Source organism: Cuculus canorus, chromosome 1 (genome assembly GCF_017976375.1).
Source record: "Cuculus canorus isolate bCucCan1 chromosome 1, bCucCan1.pri, whole genome shotgun sequence".
NCBI lineage: Eukaryota > Metazoa > Chordata > Aves > Cuculiformes > Cuculidae > Cuculus > Cuculus canorus.
In genome coordinates, this window is record NC_071401.1 from 130,743,149 (window position 1) to 130,762,101 (window position 18,953).

The window sequence follows — 18,953 nt, forward strand, 5'->3', positions numbered from 1 at the left end:
AATGCATGGACATTCATGTCATTCTGTCTGTGCTCAAGGCCTCTGGAGATGCAGAGGCTGCTTCAAAAGTGTAGCTGGCTTAGTCTCGATGTTGCAATGCCTGAGGTAGCTTTGGAAATCTTTTCTATCTTATGGAAGTGTTGATCAGGATTTACCTATCAAAAATAGTGTTACCGTCAGACCAGCACTGTTTCTTCTCATTTGTGCTGGCTTCCCTATGATAGAAACACAATCCTGTGTAATCCTTATTCAATCTTTGCTGATCCAAAACATGTTATTTTGGTAAAAAAAGCTATATGTGCAGAGAACAACTGTAGACTCCACTGCCATCGCTGCAGAAATCTTGCTGGAGAAACCATTCACTTTTCTGTTTCATTTAACCATAAGGAAACTCCAGGAGAGAGATACATTTTATTAGTAAGAAATAATGAAAACCTACAGAGTATTTGAAGGCATAGGCAGTGTGAAAAAGAGCAGCCTGTACCACAAAGCTTTCCCATGCTTATGCAAAAAGTTAACATCAGGCAAATTTTGGCTCAAGTAATCTATTGAGTAGCAGTGCTGGGGATATTCAGACATCATGAAATTGTTTGCAACCTCACAGAAAAATAACTTAAAAAAAGAAACCTAACCATAAGCAAGAGCTGACTACATAATCCTTCATTCAACTAAAAGAGTGATCTGTGGAAGAAAACTGAGAATGTCATAAACATGTCTCTTTTCAGCACTCATGCCTATTTAAGAGTGTCATAGGGAGCACATTGAGCAATCTCTATGGTAAATACCACTTAGCACTTTATAAAACCACGATTTTGATTGGTTATACCTTTAATAATAGCAGGTCATTCAGGCTGATGTTTTCCCTGCCCACTGCCTGCCCCAGACTCAAAATCTGGAGGAAGTAGAATCTGTGTAGCTCATCTGTATTAAAAGCATTTTAGGGAAAGATATGTAGGTTTTTCTTCCCACTCAGGAAAAAAAACTTAAACATTCTTACTCAAAATTTCTATAGCTATTAACATATTGTAAGAGCAGCATTAATCTTTGCCTATCTTGATTAAGATAGTATAAATGGTATAAAATTCCCCTGTGTTTTACGAAGCAAAGGCTCACCACAGCATTTTTTCTTGGTATAGCCCTCTGCCCTGAATCATGTGGTCTATGCAGAATTTCAGAGTCTGTCCCCCATCACCCACCTGAGGCCGTGGTTTCGCCAGCAGCTGCCCTGATCTAAAGGCTCCCATCCACTGAAAAACAGAAGTCTTCTTTGCTTGCTTCTCCACTACTGTTTTTGAATTAGTGGTTTCAGCAACTTTCTTAATCCATCTTTGGGTGCCTGCTAGTCTCTTCTCTGAGCTATTTTAAGTCAGTGCCCTGGCAGCCTTTTTGTTTGCTTGCTTGTTTTTTTTAGATCATTTCTTGTAACATTTGTGCATTGAACGTGGTCCCAATGGAGCCTGGGATCATCAGAACCCCATGCTGGTAAAAGAAATGCAGAATTTATAACCTGCAGAGCCAAGAAAACAGAGAAGACCATTTGGGGCTTTGCGGTCTGCTCCTTTCCATATTCGTGGACTTTTGGACTGAAAGCTCTGTGCTTATGAAGAGTTCAGCCATTCTACTAATTGGCGCATGTTAATGCTAGAATATCAGTGTGCTAAGAATTAAGTATTTAAAGCATTCATCTGTGGGATCAGTTTTCAATAGCTAACTTGTTTTCAAATTAAAATAATCTGCTATTTTCAGTTTAAAAAAAACCCAGTTCAATGTCAAGTCGAGACCCTAAATTAAGGTATAAACACCAATCCAGGATTCTCTTGCTGGAAGGATGTTCTTGATTGGACAAATCCTTGATTAAATAGACGAAATCTGGACTATCCACAGTTCCGATACTCTTGGCTTTTTCTATACCTCTGTAAGTGCTGAGGAACCTGTTCTTTTTCACTCTTTTCCTAGGCAGCTTTCAGTACTTGGATTAAGACCTCTTGTTGTGCCTTTTGTTTTCTCATCAAGATGTTGCAGAAGTGTTAGCAAAAGCATTGAGGTCACTTAAAACACTGATTCACAGGTTCCCAGCAGGAACCTCCATCTAACTGGAATCACCCATCTGTCACAACTCCACAGACTCCCATGGGAGCTTTACGTTTTACTCCTTATTTCAGAAAAAAAATTTTAAAAAGTAATTGCAAAAGTTGCTTTGAAGCAGTTTCTGCTTTCCTTGAGACACTCGACAAACCATTAAATGTTTCCTGGTTTATTTTCCTCCAGACTGGTTTATTCTGGAATGAATCTTGTTTTTCATTTCTTGGATACATTTCAAATGTTTCTAGGGCACCTTGTGCTCTTTCAGTTCATTCTATGATGTTCATAACTGCTCCCAGTCTAGCACCTGTAATTCAGATTTACACATTTTTCCTCCTTTACACAAATCATTAATGAAATTATCCAATTATCCAACTATCTCATGTAATTCCCTATAGAACCCTGGAAAATGCCTCCAACGCTACTCAACATATTACCTTTTGTCCTTAAAGCTTGCTTATGTCCATTTAACTTTCAGTCCTTGCAGGAACCTCTACATGAAACATTCTGAATTATTACTAGAGAATACATGTCTGGCTTGAATATACATCAGGTGATTTAAAATAAACCAAACCCAAACAGCTGATTAACCTGTATTGATTACACTTGTTTAAGGCAACCAGAAGAAGCTTCTTACAAAGCCTTTCTTGACTGTCAGAAGTTCAGCATCAAATGTTCACAGTCTTAGCTGAGAGGAGAAGGCTGTGGCATTGATGCCATCCGTTCTCCATTTTTCCCTTCATCTTCGTAAGATATCTTCTTTTTGTTTTGCTTTAATGATTATTCCAAACGTGAGCTTTGTTTTGTGCTCTGCATCAGTGGAAGTTTAGATTGGACACTAGGAAAAATTTCCTTACAGGAAGGGTTATCAAGCACTGGTATTCTGGCTGCCCAGGCAGGTGGTTGAGTCACCATCCCTGGAGGTGTTTAAAAGGCAAGTAGATGTGGTGCTTGGGGACATGATTTAGTAGTAGACACGTACTATTGGAGTTGATGATCTCAAAGGTCTTTTCCAACCCGATGATTCTATGATTCTATATAGTGTGTACATATATATACTGTGGTATATACACTCTATAATGTAATCAAGAGTGTATCAGCACTGAAAAATGGGGAGAAGAAGCTGTGCTGTGGTGGCAGGCTTTGGGATGAGTGACCCGCCCTTTCTAAAAGAGCCCATATAGATCAATGATTTTTTTTTTTTCTTTCTATTTATTGATATTTTTCTCCTGGATGTGCCCAATGACTACCAATCATGCCCGGCTGGCTGAGCTGAAAGGCTGCTTAGGAGCTTAGTGCTCTTGCCTGCTAGGCCTTTTTGTACAGCTATCCAGATAAATGTTTAGATGGTCAAATTTGTGTAGAGACTGTGTGTGTGCATGTTTAAAGTTAATTGTGGCTGTTATGCCTGTCAGGAGCAGCGTAAGTATAATGTGGTAGGAGGCAATAGGAGAATCATAGAAAAAAAAAAAAAAAAATCATCCAGTTCCAACCCCCTGCTGTGGGCAGGGACTCCAATCCCTGGGACAGGTTGCTCACGACCCCATCCAACCTGGCCTTGAACACTTCCAGGGACGGGCATCCACAACCTTCCCTGGGCAACCTGTTCCAGTGCCTCACCACCCTCGCCATGAAGAATTCTAATCAATTCTTCCTACTGTCTAGTCTTCCCCTTTCCAATTTAAAGCCATTCCCCTCATCCTTTCACTACATGTCTTTGTAAAAAGTCTCTCCCCAGCTTCCCTATAGCCCCTGTTAGGTACTGGAAGGCTGTTATAAAGTCTCCCTGAAGTCTTCTCTTTTCTAGGCTGAACAACCTCAACTCTCTCAGCCTGTCCTCATAGGGAAGGTGCTCTAGCCCTCTGACCGTTTTTGTGGCCCTCTGGACCTGTTCCAACAGTTCCATATCCTTATTATATTGAAGATTCCAGAACTGGACACAATACTGCAGGTGGGGTCACACAAGAGTGGAGCAGAGGGGCAGAATCACCTCCCTCAAACCTGCTGGCTACACTTCTTTTGAATTGTTCTGTTGTTTTATGGAGCGGGATTTGGAGCATTTTCTGTTCGCATTGGGATTTTCTCTAGGGTTTGTCACTGTCGCTGATGGTGTGATCCCATACAGCTAATCAGCTTTAAGAGATAGCTACTGTGGACACTTCAGTGCTGCACGCTTACACTGCCTTCCTTCTTTGGGAAGGGATGTGCATTTGAGCCTTCATTGAGCACAACAAGGGCTCGAATGGCTGAAAACAACACACATTTTTAAAAAGGCTGTTTTTGAGCCCTAGTGGGTTGCCTGCTGACTGCAGAGGACTGGGAGGGCATGCCCAGCTGGTGTATCTGCAGAAGCGGACACTTCCTTCTGCCAGCCTAACACAGCACTAACACAGCCTGAGATGCATTTGAAATGTATGTAGATATGTCAGAGCAAGCTGGAGTGGAGCCAGCAGCAGCAGTGGCCCAGATGTGAGCTGTTGAGGGGCTATACAAGACACAAGGTAGTCACATAGAGGCTGAAGCCTGTGTGGCTCAGATCTGATCATTTTAAAGCTATCTTAATTATGTTCGTGCACTCTCTTTCTGGTCTTAATAGAGCCTTCTGCTTGGTGATATTTATTTCAGTGTAAACATTTTAGATTTCCTGTAGTGACAGGAAAATGGCAGATTGCTGTTTTGTTGCAGTCCAATAGTAACAAAATGTTGAAGTCGGTTGGTTTGTTAGCAGTCAATATTTTTTTTTTTTATGGCCTCTGAAGAGTTTGGTGTTTTCCTCCCTGGTGACATGTAGAGACAAACAGCTGAGAAGTGACAGCTTCCAGCTTCAGATTGTAACTTTCTGATTCCCTCTACCACAACAAGTATTCGTTTGATCATATCTTCAGACACCTGGCTTTTTTACCTGGAGCTGGCTTAAAAATAAGGGGAGAAATCCAAAGAGATTTTAGTACACTAAACCAAATTTTTCCATGAATTAAATTGAGTAATTGTTTTTTGGGGACTTTGAAATACTCCCTGGCTCTATGAAAATGGAACTTGATTTCTTTATTAGAGATTATAAAAAATAATGTTTCTTCCAGTTTTCAGATATTTTCAGAAGTTTCTGAAAATTTTCAGAGTTAATGGGAGAAAGAAAAATGCATCTGGAGCATCTGGTGACCACACCAGCCACACAAAAGTCAAAAGGTCATTAAAAAAAAGGCAAACACAGAAATTCCAAGTACTTTTCACAAATGAATGAAAAATCATTTGTGATACTTACTGTGCAGAAGTCTAACCTAAAATATTTGAAAGCCAAAACCTAAAATACTTTTTTAGTAATTATTTGTAGGACAAAAGGGAAATAAGTGAATTTTCTGGCGCAGTGACCATCCTGAAGCAATCTCAGAGATTGGGATATGATCATATTAATTTTCTATATCTTGCTTTATCCCTTAGTTATTTATAGCTAACATGCTGTTCTGCATCTAACATATACCTCTGCAGGCATATAGAGTAACTACTGGACAACAAAGCCATTTGTAGCAATAATTATGAGACAGCTGTATAGGACATGAGTTAATACCTGGGGTTAGTTAATATTTCTGGTTGGAAATAGTAGTTTGTGAAATGGAATTGCCATCACTGAACTAACAGTAATGTTTTAAAATACATTCTGTTGCAAGTAGAAAAACGTTGAAAATTTTGAGGTTTTCAATGAGCTCTATAGTGTTTTTATATTGTACATGAAGTATAATACAGAATTTTAGTGGGAATGAAAATCAAATTACCAGAATGAAATGAATCTATGCAATGGGAATAACTAAATAAAAGTTAGTCATTGCACAGCAAGAAAGAGAAGGCAAACACCCCATTTTGTTCCTAAATATTGTTGAAAGCTTTCTATTGGTTTTTATTGCGTTTTTTTTCTTCTGATCATAACTGACATTTCTGAAAAGTATTTTGATTTAAACAAACATACATCTTTCTGTTTGAAAACTAACATGTAGGAAAATATGTGACCCTTGTAGACAGGAGATTGCTGGTGAAGGTAACAATGCATGGCAGATGAAAAGCTTAGAGGAGGAGAAACTCATGTGGATCCTATTCCTGCAGTAGGTTCGACAGGGCCTGGCAGTTCCATTTGGGTCTCAGCTCTTCTCTTTAGCTGTTGGCATCTGTGTTGAGAGATGACACATGAAGATGACATTAAGGGTCTGGGAAATGGTGTTACTGGGCTAACAGAGAGGGAAAACTGGGTGGATAAGGTGGGAAGGAGATATAAGGAAGTCAGTCAGGGACTGTAAGGTGTATGAGACAACAGGAGAGGATGGGGAAAACAACAGTTTTTGAGAAAGGAATGTCACCTCCAAACAATTACTGTGGCAAAGCAAACTTTTGGGCTTTTTCCTGTTTCCTATTCTAGGCTAGAACTCTTCAAAAGGGGGTAAATACTGCCTGAAAACCTAATTGAAACCTTGTAGAATATGCAGTTGTTGTTGCCACAGCATCAATAGTCAATGTGCTGAGTGAGCTTCGTAGAGGTTGTCCATGTTTGCAGCAGCTTGGGAAAAGGATCTTTGCTTCTACTAGAGAAAAGGAGTGGTGGTGTGATGAAAGAAGACATGAAATGCAAACTGTTCAGGTGTGCTAAGGTATTCTAGGGGTGTGCTGGTGAATTATCTATGATCTGACTTCCACTGCTTTACAAATGCTTTTGTTATTTAAAATTGATCACTGGATTAATCAGGCAAACATATTTCTGCTGCAGTTATTGCAGGTTATTCAGAGGAACTAGTCTTTCAAGTACTTATCACTCACTATTAACAATTTGCCCTGAATGTCATATGTCACGTGCTATCATTTCTACATCCTGACCTGATAACTTCCAAGTCCAAAGAAGCTTTTAAGAAAGCTGTATATCATGATTCCCAGCATAAATACACATCTAAATACAAGTACTAGCAAAGCTCTCTCTTGCTGAGATCATGATTTTGAACATGAATTTTGAAAAAATTGCCTTACTGTTCACATATGTTAAATGAAAGGGCAGCAGCTACCTATTTAAGCCAGTTTGTGATTTGGTATCTAAGATGGAATTTCTTTGTGGGTTTTGTGGGGTTTGGTGTATTTGTTTGTTTGATACCCAGGTATACTATGGGTTAATCTGAGTTTAGATTTCAGAACGGTTGCTGAGAGTAGGGAGGCAAAATGCACTTTTCACACCCATAGAAAAAGTTGACCAAATTAGGGAAGGACTAGATCTTTTCTGGGAGATGGGCAGCTTATGTGTACAGTTCAGGATGGTGTGCTGTTATAGATCTGATAGCCACTGGATGTCACTATTGTTCTGCAACTGGGAAATATGCTTGTTCTTCTACACTATATTCTTTCCTTTCGTATAACACAATAGTAATACTTCCGGGAAAGATAACTACCAAAGTGAGGAGCATAACTTTATCCTCATGGCTAAGGGAAGGTAGTAAAATTTCCATTACTTCAGAGTCTGGGGAGCTAAGGATGGTCCTCCTGTTTTGGGACGTGTTACTAGTACTGGTAGGTTCTTAATAGCTGAGATCTTTCATGTAACAGCAATAAAGCAGACATGAAATACCTTTAAACACAAGTATTTTCCATTACTGTATAACCTACTAATACAAAGTAAGATTTAGTTTTATAGCCTTCTATGAGTTTCCTATGATATTTCTAATTTATCTCTTAATTTCTTCTCAGGAAAAGCCATTGATTTTGTAGTACAGAATGCAATGTCAGAATCCCATGGAGGGAGATCCAATGCATCAAAGATTGCAATAGTCATCGTCTCAGGGAGATCAGAAGACACTGTGGAGTCTGCTGCACTTTCTGCACGAATGAACAGTAAATCTCATTTTGCTGTCACTGTTTTTAAGCCAAAGTTGTTTATTTTTTAAGTAATGCATTAGAACAAATGATGAAAAGTGAAAGTACCGGCATGTTCATCTAAGTTCAGGACTTACTGTGTGTAATGTTCTGGTAAGAAATAGGCTGGAACCAAACGTACCTAATGAAGATGCCTTTGAATTACTAGTAAATTCAAAATGAATCTGCAATTTAAGATTAACAGTTTCCATAGCTTCTCAAATTCATGGCATTTAATTTTCCAAGGAAACATGATCTAATGATTTAAATTCAGTACTGTTGAAATACAATGAATCTTGAAATATTCACTTTAATAGTATCAGTAGAAATAGGATTTGATCATATTTTGCACTGACCTATACAGGAATATGCTTTTGCTATCAATATGTTCTTCGTGATTTTTTTTTAAGTTTTCTGGCTGTAGTCTCTGTATTTCAGCTTCCTCAGGTGTTCAGCTGAGGAACATCAACTTCCTTTGTAAGCTGCTTTGGGAGCTATTGAATAAAGCATGGACTAAATAACAACTATCAACTATTATTTTTAATTAAGTAGTTTGAAAATAATCCAATTGCCATGTAACTGAAGAAAGAAAACAACATGCTGAATTTTTTACTTTTGAAAAAAAAAGAAAATGTAATTAAGTCTGCAGCTGTGTTTCATTGACCATACATGATCTTGTGACTAATAGAGCTCATCCTAGCTAACACTGATTAGAACATCACTATTTCTGCCCTTAATTGCCTTTAGCCTATGTGGAGGGACTGATGCAAGTAATACATAAAAATGAACTGTTGGAAAAAAACTTTTCCTATTTTTTTTTTTTTTTAAGAAGCAAATGAAAAAATTACAAGAACAAAGACTACCTTCTCCTGTGCGTTGCCTATTTAAAACCTTTTCTTCTCTTTTTGTAGGGGTATCCCTGTTTCCAATTGGAGTTGGGAACCGATATGATGAAGAGCAGCTAAGGACGTTGACTGGGCCATCAGCAGCTTACAGAATAATGAAGCTTCAGAATTTTGAAGACTTATCCACTATGATCACATTGAATAGTGAATTTATCAAAAAAGTGTGCATGGGTAAGTCCAATATAACTGTAGCCTCATAAATGGAGCAAAAACTGAAATGCCAAATCCAGAACGATTTTTCTTGTTTTGAGAAGTCATCTCAATGCTCCTTTGTTAATGTTTAACTGTCAATCATCACAAATGCTCATTTAGACCACCACCATCATTTATGTGTAAAACAAAACCTGAGCCCTTTCACCGTGTAGCCAACTCTATTCTAATAAACCAACTTCCGCAAGATTGTTAAAACTGTTTAGACCTGAACTTTCAAGCTATCATCTTATTAATAATCATTAACTGAAGGATACCAGGAAAGCTCAAGCTGTTGTGAATGAATGGGGGCATGCTCAGACATGTTACAAGTTAGTTGCAAGTAAAGATTTTGAATTACATATTTTTCTGCACAAATCTAATCATTGTTATGTGTATTTCTACAAAGAATTTTGCCAAAGTGTAAGAAAAAAAAGAATAAGAAATAATTAAATTTTTCCAGGAAAATAATGTAAAATATTTTAAACAAGCATTCATTTATTTGTAGATAGGAGTGCCCCACCCCATAAGGAAACTTGCTTTGACTCTGGCTGGTTTTTTACTTCTTTTGCTTCCTTGGTCTGTGTGTACATAGATATTTGTTATTCATATCGTTGTTGTTATTTCTATTACAATAGCATCTACGTGTACACTGCACAAACAACTGCCTCATCGTATTAGTCACTGCACAGGTTTTTAGCAGCATTACTAGGGCTTAGTTACATCTGCATTAAAATAAGTGGACTTTTTTGCAGAGCCAAGTACCACTAAGAATGAGGAAGTTGCAGATTGCGCACAGTCCAGCTCAGAGATATCCGATCAGTCTCCATTGGGATCACTTCTGGCATTTTAAAATCTCTCCAGAGCATCAAACAGCTGCCATTTTCTAGATTTAAACAGCTGCCATTTTCTTTCTTTTCTTTTAAAATAAGTTTTTAAAGATGCATTTCCTCTCTTCACACTGTAAAATACGTGATTTTCTTGCCCTGAATTACATTGATCCAATATATTGGATGGGAAGCAGGAATCTGAAACCAGTAACTGTGCTCTTACAGCGATCTGTGCTATGACCTATTGGTACTGGAGATGAAAGCTTTGTATTTTTATAAAAACTTTTCCAACAGCAAAAGAAATATGCTTAAAAACTGAATGATAGATATCTTGCATTAGGCAGCTAAATCTGAAAAAAATAGCTCTCCCTTTTGCTAAGGGGTGGGAAACTATCTTCTTCTTCTTTTGTTTTATGTAAGTTTCTTACAATGTGTAAAGTGTAATTTTCCCCTCCAGACTCATACAGTTGGATTTCTTGCACAGAGGGAGTCTTGCTTTATGTATGGAAGTGTACCAAAAATAATACTATTAAAAAGGTTTAAAAGATTTCCTAAATGCTTTCAAAATACATTACTTCTTCTGAAAAAGACAAAGCATATAGTGTGTATATGCTAGCATAGTATATTATTATATAAAGAGTTTTCTAGTCAGTGTTTTAATTTCCTAGACATGTGCTTATCACATTGTCGTACCATTGTACTTCTATGAAATTAATTTCCATATATCATTAAGTGTTACCAGAGTGCACAAACATGGAAACTGCAATTCAACGGGTGCCTTGTGGCCATCTAACTGATTATATAATAAAACTGCCCATCACAGTGATGCCTAAATGTAAGGAAACATAATTTGAGTATTATTACATCTATTTTCTTAGTTAACCTAGTTGGTGGCAAATTTTATCTTGGGGTTACTCACTGTATTTATCTTTCTGCATTTAGTAAGTGTGCACATGGGTGTATAAATTCTCATTACCTGCTAATTACCAGAAATATTCTCAATTCATCATGAGATTCATAAGCAAGGCTGAACCCGGCCTCAGAGGTAAAGTTGTAATCTTAAGTACCACCTGGATGGAGCTGTATGTCAGTACAGGGAGTGTTGTAGAATTACAGCTTACCTATTGCTCATACAGTATTTGGGGACCAACCTCATTGCAGAAGTCAGGCAATGCTAGCAGTAACAAAGCGTATGCATCCTTTGACTTACTCTTGTACACTTCAGATAAATGTCTGCAGTCTTCAGATTACACAAAAAATAACTTCTTGTATCCTAAGTCACCTTTTTGAGTATGCATTCTGTATTTTGGTGACCACCACTTATAAGGTTGGATAAAGGAGTGAGATGGCTAAAAGATGTCTGTTTCTCTTTCAGACCCTATCAGAGAGTGTATAGATGAGGATGGAAACAAAAGGAAAGTAAGTGTGTTTGCTGGATCATCCATCTGGCTCTTAAGCTACAAACTTCATGAAGGACCATGAGTACTTTCATAGATAAACTGAAACAAAAAGTGTTGGACAACAATAAACATTAAGAATTATTTTGGAGAAGGAAAATGTTGGCTTTTGCACTGATGGAATGATTTTGCACACAAAGGAGACTCTGTCTAATGACACCTGGTCTTGTAGTGTTCATTTGCAGAAATGCTTTTATTAATCCTGAAAATTCTCAGAAATGTTAGTAGACTTGACAGATCTCTCAGAAGTGATCCTCTGTAAGAAAGGAATGACATAGATGTTATGAAGGGTTTAGTTCCTTCATCTTGGGTGAAATGACAAGATTTTTGAGTACACATAATACTTCATGCATTTAAAAATATTAACATAAGCTTGTTAAATGTTTTCTAGTAGGGGTCGTTTATGAGTTCTGCCCTAGGATTTATCTCTAATGTACAGTACATTAAAAATATTCCTTTGATTTTTCCCTAGTGAAGACATGACTGTAAGGAAGGATGTGGCTAATAGACAAAAGCTTATGAATTGTCTGGACATAGCAGATATATCAAAGCTGCCTTACACATTTGGCCTTGGTCACCTCATCAGAACACAGAAAGACCTTAGCTAGATCAGATGCTTAAGGATAACCTGGTGACTTTCAGGTTGGCAAGCTAATTAAGAAAAAAAGAAACAAACTCCAAACCTTAACTTGAAAAACTTTCTTAATTAAAAAACCCAATAAATGAGTGTCTTCTTGTTTATTCATTTGAATTACATGTGTCCAGGCCTCTGGGCTCCTAAAACCAGACAGAAGTACATGTAGTACATGTGCTGGGCATGCTAAACTTGAATTTCAGACATGTCAGGGTTTTTTTTTTTTTTTTGTGATAAACTTAGAGTACAATTTCCGCTCTGGTTAAAATGCTTTTATAAGAATAGAGGCCATGCTCCAGTCTGTAGACATAGAAACAATGCTTTCAAATTCTAGTCTTTAGAGGGATTTTGTGTTACCTTTTCAGTCAGCCAAAAAATATGGGGTTTAGAAGACACTGCCAATGTGGTAGCCATTGCCTTTTGGAACAGGCTCTTGAGCATCCCATGGTGCCTATAGGAGGACTGTGTGGAACTGTTCTGCCTCTGGTGTTCAGCACCCACGCTCTGAACTCCTCTGCTGCCTCACTGGCAGTAATGTGCCATCATTTGCCTGCTGCCTTCTTCCAGCATAGTCCACAAATCAGCAGGGATGAAGAATCAAGGCTATTTCCTTATAAAGAAAGGCTCTCACATCAGATCCATAACATTTCAGATGTTATTCAGAGAATTACTGCAGGAGGCTCAGTTCCCCAAGCGTGATGTCTGTAATGCACCTGGAGATTGTGGGAACTGATCTCTTGTAGTTTGTGAGGAAATCAGAGTTCTCAGGATCAAAAATCTCAGCCTAAATCCTATCAGTATCACAAGCAATGCAATTTGTTACTTTTTTTTTGTTGTTGCCTCTACCCTGGAAATTACTGTCTAAGGAAGAGTCATGGCTAAGGTCACCATTAGTAGCAGAAGGATCAAAGATCAAATGTCAAGCCAAAAATACGTCCCCTGTACTATGTGACCAAAAATAGAAGTAAGGGAAGAATGTAAGTAAGTATATATGAAAATTTCCTAAACTGTCCTAGTCCTGAACATTTTATGACCTAGGGATGCTCTGAGCTGTGAGTGGCACCTTTTGGTGTTTGATAGTGCTCCATAGTTTTCTCCTCCATTAATTTGTTTAGCCATTCTTTGATTCTGTGTAATTTTTCAGGACTCATCGTATCCAATGGCAAGGAGTTCCAATAGTGCTAAATACAGGCTGTGTAAGGAATCATTGTTTAATATTTGAACTTGCCAGCTGACAGAATATGTGACTGATTATGATAAAGGCTTTTTTTTGTTTAATTTTCATCAGTAGTCTTGTTTTGATGCCCTTAAGAAGGCATAAATATGGTAATAAAGTGCAACTGCTTGTCTTATAATGGTAGCACTTCACGATCCATGTAGTGATCTTCTGTATTTCTAGCCTGCATGTCATGGTAAACCCCACATTCCTAAACTAACAGTTTCAGTAAAATTACTTTTCAAATGTTGTTTAGTGCATAGTTTAGAGAAGAACAAATTAACAGACAAAACCCTGATTAAATTAAAAGCTGCCAGCTAATGAAGCCAGTCGAGCTGCATGGCTCTCCCTCCTGCAGATGCACAGTAAGAGAAAGAGTGCAAGTCCAGGTCCGTAGGTTCAGAGCTCCCTCAGAGAGGAAGTCTGAGGCTTCCTCTGGTGTGCTGGCAGGCTCATTGCATTTAGCAGACCTATCCTTCAAGATTTAGAAACCTCTGCTTTTGCTTTCCTTTCTGTCCCATTTTTACTCCTACAATTTCATATCAATTGGGATTTAGGCTTTCTTTGTCTTCAGAGTCCCTACATTTTCTTCTGCACGAGGATTCTTGTCTTTTTTGGATCCTTCACCTGATATTTTTGTTTTAATGTGCTGTGCTTTGCTTTTCTTGTCCAGCTCCTAGATACTTTCCAATAGATGTGCTGTTAAGGAGTGAAATAAAAACAATTAAATATGTATGGAAGCCAGAAGGTCCTTTGCCAGACTTGCACAGCTGTATGTGTACCCTTCCAGGTGTTCCACTTTCAGTGAGCTCTAGGCGAGACAGCTACAATTAAAAAACACTCAATTTCTTCCTATCTAAATATTTTTTCAATCCTTAAAGTCTGACATGTTACTTTTCCACAGCTTCTGCTAGGCTTACAAGCCTGAAAAGTATTAAGCCACTTTCCAGACAAGTTGCGTGCTTAAAATCCTGAAACATGCAAAGCAGATCCAGTAAATTAACTCGTATTTAATATGTAATTTTTAATGTCTGCAAATCTGGCAGTTCTCTGTTAGGCTTGACAGTATCCTATACCTCAAAGATACAGAACAATACTCTCACCTCACTCTTCTTGGTTTCCTCATTTTGCCAAGAATAGTCTGTGATTTTGTTTTAGTTACCTAGGTATTTATCACTCTTATCATAGCTCTTATCATATGATAAGCTCTTATCTTATGATAGCTCTTATCATTCATGGGAGTGATCCATAAACTGAAAAGGAGAGGATGGGAGATAACATTGTCCAATAGCAATCATCTTTTCTTCCCCGCATGTTTCTGCTTCTGAATATCAAGAAGAGTTATGCAGTTCCTAAAACTTCTGTCTCACTTGTTACTAGTGGTTCTGGACTCAATTCTGTGCAGACAGGTCAGGAAAAGGCTGTTTCCCACATTTGGGGATATTCTTGGGAATGCAGACCTCAGGGCTGATTACTCTTTTTTGAAGTTCATCAAGCCTATTTATGGGCTTTTGAGCTCAGCAAGATTGGGGCCAGAAATCTCAACTTTTTTTTGCAAATATGAATCTTGAGATATTCCATATTCTCTGTCATTTACTAGTGTGTAATCTTGGTGCCTTAAAATTTAGACTGTCTTTTAGAAGACGAGAATATATATTTTATATATTATTCTTAATTTTACAAACCCACTATGCATATATATTGTTAATCTGGTAAATGAATGATTTCCCTTTGGGAAGGGAGGAACTGTTTTAAAGATTTGGAGTTGTGCATAAAATAACTACAGTATCCCATGCCTTTCTAGCTTGGAACAAATATTGTTGATTCCTGCTGTGCCATGACCATCTGTGCTCAGAGCTCTTTCTAAAATAATTTTATAGCTTATGAAAACTAATGGCTTTGATATTTAAAGAAAAGCAAAGGGGAATTCTTTGTTGACTATGCTATCCATGCATACTCTAGGATGGCTAAGCTAACAATAGATGAAGAACCAGATACTTCATTCTGCTGTAACAAAACATCTCCTATTCTAGACTATTTTCTTTTGTTTGGAATTTCAGAGTCTACAGTGTTGCTAATTTAAACTTTCTCAACCTCTTGAAGTACTTAAAACACTGCATTCTATTATTTAATTATCCATCGCTAATTTGAGTAGCACTGCTGTCAGTGTTGCTTTACTTGCTAGCTGTAGGATCATGGCATTAGCCAAATTTTGCATTTTTCTACCCTGCTCCCATGTTCTTTTCAGTTGCTAAATAACCATATCTCTGTATCTAGCCTGGTGAGCAATGGACATTACCAGATCAGTGCCACACCGTGACATGCTTTCCAGGAGATTACACGGTTCTGGAGAGTCACCAAATTAACTGTGAGAGGATGCCAAAACCAGTATGTCACAGCAATCTTCCTGCTGTTAAGATTGAAGAAACTTGTGGCTGTCGATGGATGTGTCCGTGTGAGTATCTGTCTTTGCATGTATCTCCCTCCCCATCACATGAAATGTTTATCAGAAATCTAATGCTGAATGGAGCTGCTCAGCCATCGTGCGCATCAAAGATGATGGAGGTGGGAGGAATTAATGCTATGCATGGGTTAATTAAACAGCTAGATATGTGAGAGTCTCACTGATGCCTGGAATGCATGATGCTAATTGCAAGTTCAGGACCACTGCAAGGTTATTTTTCACATGAGCATAGCTACAGTGCTTTATCAGAATCTCACACTCAATTTCTAAAGCTGTGTCAGCTGTGAAGGAGGATGTATGGTACAAACCAAAAATTTATGTAGGCATGCTGTAAGCAAGTGCTGAATTCTTGGTCCATCTCTGGGCTTGAAGGTTTGGCCTGACCTCAGTCAAGCACACATAGTAAAGAAACAGCAATGACAAATGCTCCCCACCTTCACACTGGGTACTTGAGCAGAAATGATTAAAACTATGTGATTAGTGCCATGGCTGAGATAACAGGAACAGAAATTAAGTGCACCCACTTACATTTACAGGGTGGAGGGATTCAGCCCTGTGGCTGGTGATCCATTTATTAAGAAGAGATTCTTTAGGAAAATCTCACATATGTGAAGGGAAGACTTGAAGGAAGAAGAATGATAATTTAAAGCCAAAAATGAGCTTGGCCTCTGGATCGCCCCAGTGCTCAGACAGATGCTATGACAAGAGCAAAATGGTGACAGTCAAGGCTAAAGGAGGTGGTGGAACATGGCTGCACTCAGTGAGGCACAGGGCATCGCTCAACAACTGACTCAGGGAAGTGCAATTCGTGGTGGAATAAGGGATAGGGTCATCCATTGGGGCTTTCAGTACACCTTAGCCTGGGTTTGGGGACTGAGCTTCACTTTCTGCACTTCCTGCAATGCTACAGGCTTAGGGAAGAGTGGCCGGAAAGCCTCCTGGCAGAGAAGGACCTGGGGGTGTTGGTTGACAGCTGCTGAACATGAGCCAGCAGTGTGCTCAGGTGGCCAAGAAGGCCAACATCATCGTGGCTTGTATTGGAAATGGTGCGGCCAGCAGGACCAGAGAAGAGATTCTGCCCCTGTACTCAGCATTGGTGAAGCTGCATGTTGAATCCTGTGTTCAGTTTTGGGCCTCTCACTACAAGAAAGACATTGAAGTGCTGGAGTGTGTCCAGAGAAGAGTGACGAAGCTGGTGAAGGGGCTGGAGAACAATGGGTATGAGGAGCAGCTGAGGGAACTGGGGTTGTTTAGCCTGGAGAAGAGGAGGCTGAGGGGAGACCTTATCCCTGCCTACAACTCCCTGAATGGAGGTTGTAGTGAGGTGGGTGCTGGTCCCTTCTCCCAAGTGACAGGTGACAGGACAAGAGGAAGCTGCACCAGGGGAGAATCAGATTAGACATCAGAAAAAAATTTCTTCACTGAAAGGGGCACTGGCAGAGGCTGCCCAGGGAGGTGGTTGAGTCTCCATCCCTGGAGGTATTTAAAAGACAGGTAGACGAGGTGCTCAGGGATATGGTTTAGTATTGGACAGGTATGGTTGGACTTGATGATCTCAAAGGTCTTTTCCGACCAAGAGATTCTACGATTTCTCTCTGTGCCAAACTGACTGCAGTCATATGCTCAATTTCCATAAAAAATTAGTCAAGGTGTTTGTTTTGAATTAAATTTTCAAAAGATAAGCTCTGGTAGCTGTTAAAGACTGTATCTCCACAAAACAATGCATTTCTACAGCCCAATCATGCATGCTGTAACAGCTAAAATCTGCAGAAATCACAGAACTTCAGAGCCTGGAATCTCTGGCTTGATGATTCTCTTTGGCTTCGATGAAGCAGTGAGGACTGTTTTCTCCAACATAACTCTGAAAATTTGGCTTACATCTGAAAACATATGATTACTTTTTAAAGTAAATCAGAATCCTATATATGCCTTCTCTTTAAAGTGTATTTCAGTTTAAAATGTCCTATGCAGAAATGGCTGCTTTAAGAAAAATTTCAAGGCACTACTTGAAATATCTAAGCTGGGTAGCTAGATTTTGATCTCTGAATTGTTTGACATCCAAAATTTTAATACTCTAACTTTAGCATTTTCTAAAAGCACATTTGATTACCTAAACATCATCATGAATATTGTATAATGTTTAAAAGGTACTTTAAGTGATACCGACCCACAAAAAGCTGACTACAGTTGACTTGATATTTCTGCTGTTTAACGTCAGATAACATTTTTTTAGCTACTTATGAATTTAGTGAGCCATGATATGCAAAATTTAATTGTTTTTTTTCAGAAGATAATACTGCTTGTGAAGGAAAAGTAGTAAGTATTCACATGTTACAAGGGAATAAAAATCCCAATTCTATTCAGTTGATCAAAACACTGTGGTTAACCCTTTTTTCAAAGACTACTTAGCAAAACCAGGATGTTGCTGTGTCAAATAAAGCAACATCCATGGCAGGTGGAAAGGCTGATCCCGATTCTGTATGTGCTGAAGTCAAGGCTGAAACTCCCAGTAATCAGCAAACTTTAGAAATGGGCAAAGCCATGTAGATATGTAGTAGGAGGCCAGTGCACTTCAGCATCAGTTTGTTGTTACAAATGGAGGCTGGTTAGGCAATTTGTGCTGCAGGAGAATGGCAGCACATGCTTAATTGACTCATGATTAAGTGAAGAATTGTTGAGCTATTTAGAAAACTAGAGCACACTTTAAAGCAATTGCTTGGCAGTGTGGATGATATGACAAATGCTTTTGCAAAGAGGGAAGTACTTGAAAAAGTATTCTTCTTATGTCATAAAACTGTTCAGAGAACACATCAGAAGTTGCACCATAAAGGTGCTTGCTTGCTGAACTAGTTGTAAATTTTATAGCAAACATGATTTGCAATGTGTGATTCATGGCTATTGGGTGGTTTTAGACTAATTTAAATGGACTGCATTAATACATTTTGTGCTACAGAATATCTATGACAACTTTAAAAGGACTCCCATTATCCTCAGATTTTTTTTAGATGCCCATGAATAAAAGAAGGTTGAGAAACATTGTTTTGTTGCTAGCTTGTTTCCTTGTTGTTTTTGTAAAAAAATACAGTAAACTACCAGCACAAGTAGCTGTTTGCTGTTTTTCCTGGGAAATCAAGTTTGAAGGTCAGTGTACAGGAGACAAATTATTTCAGATATCAATTAGAAGCCAAGTAGCTGAATTATTAACAATGATTATTTTCTTCCGACATGTTTAGCTGACAGTGCTTTTATTGTCCTTATTATCTTTAAGCAAAGATTTGAAAATGCATGAGCCAGAAACA

At 38.5% G+C, this 18,953-nt stretch overlaps 1 protein-coding gene across 1 annotated transcript in view; it reads left to right on the forward strand.

Annotated features, from left to right (window-relative positions):
- VWF (von Willebrand factor) overlaps positions 1-18,953 on the forward strand; it is a 137,819-nt gene that overhangs the window by 76,905 nt on the left and 41,961 nt on the right. The window contains exons 31-34 of the mRNA XM_009569241.2: positions 7,795-7,938; positions 8,871-9,035; positions 11,259-11,302; positions 15,468-15,645. Coding sequence (XP_009567536.2) covers positions 7,795-7,938; positions 8,871-9,035; positions 11,259-11,302; positions 15,468-15,645 — 531 coding nt within the window. The remainder of the gene's footprint in view (positions 1-7,794; positions 7,939-8,870; positions 9,036-11,258; positions 11,303-15,467; positions 15,646-18,953) is intronic.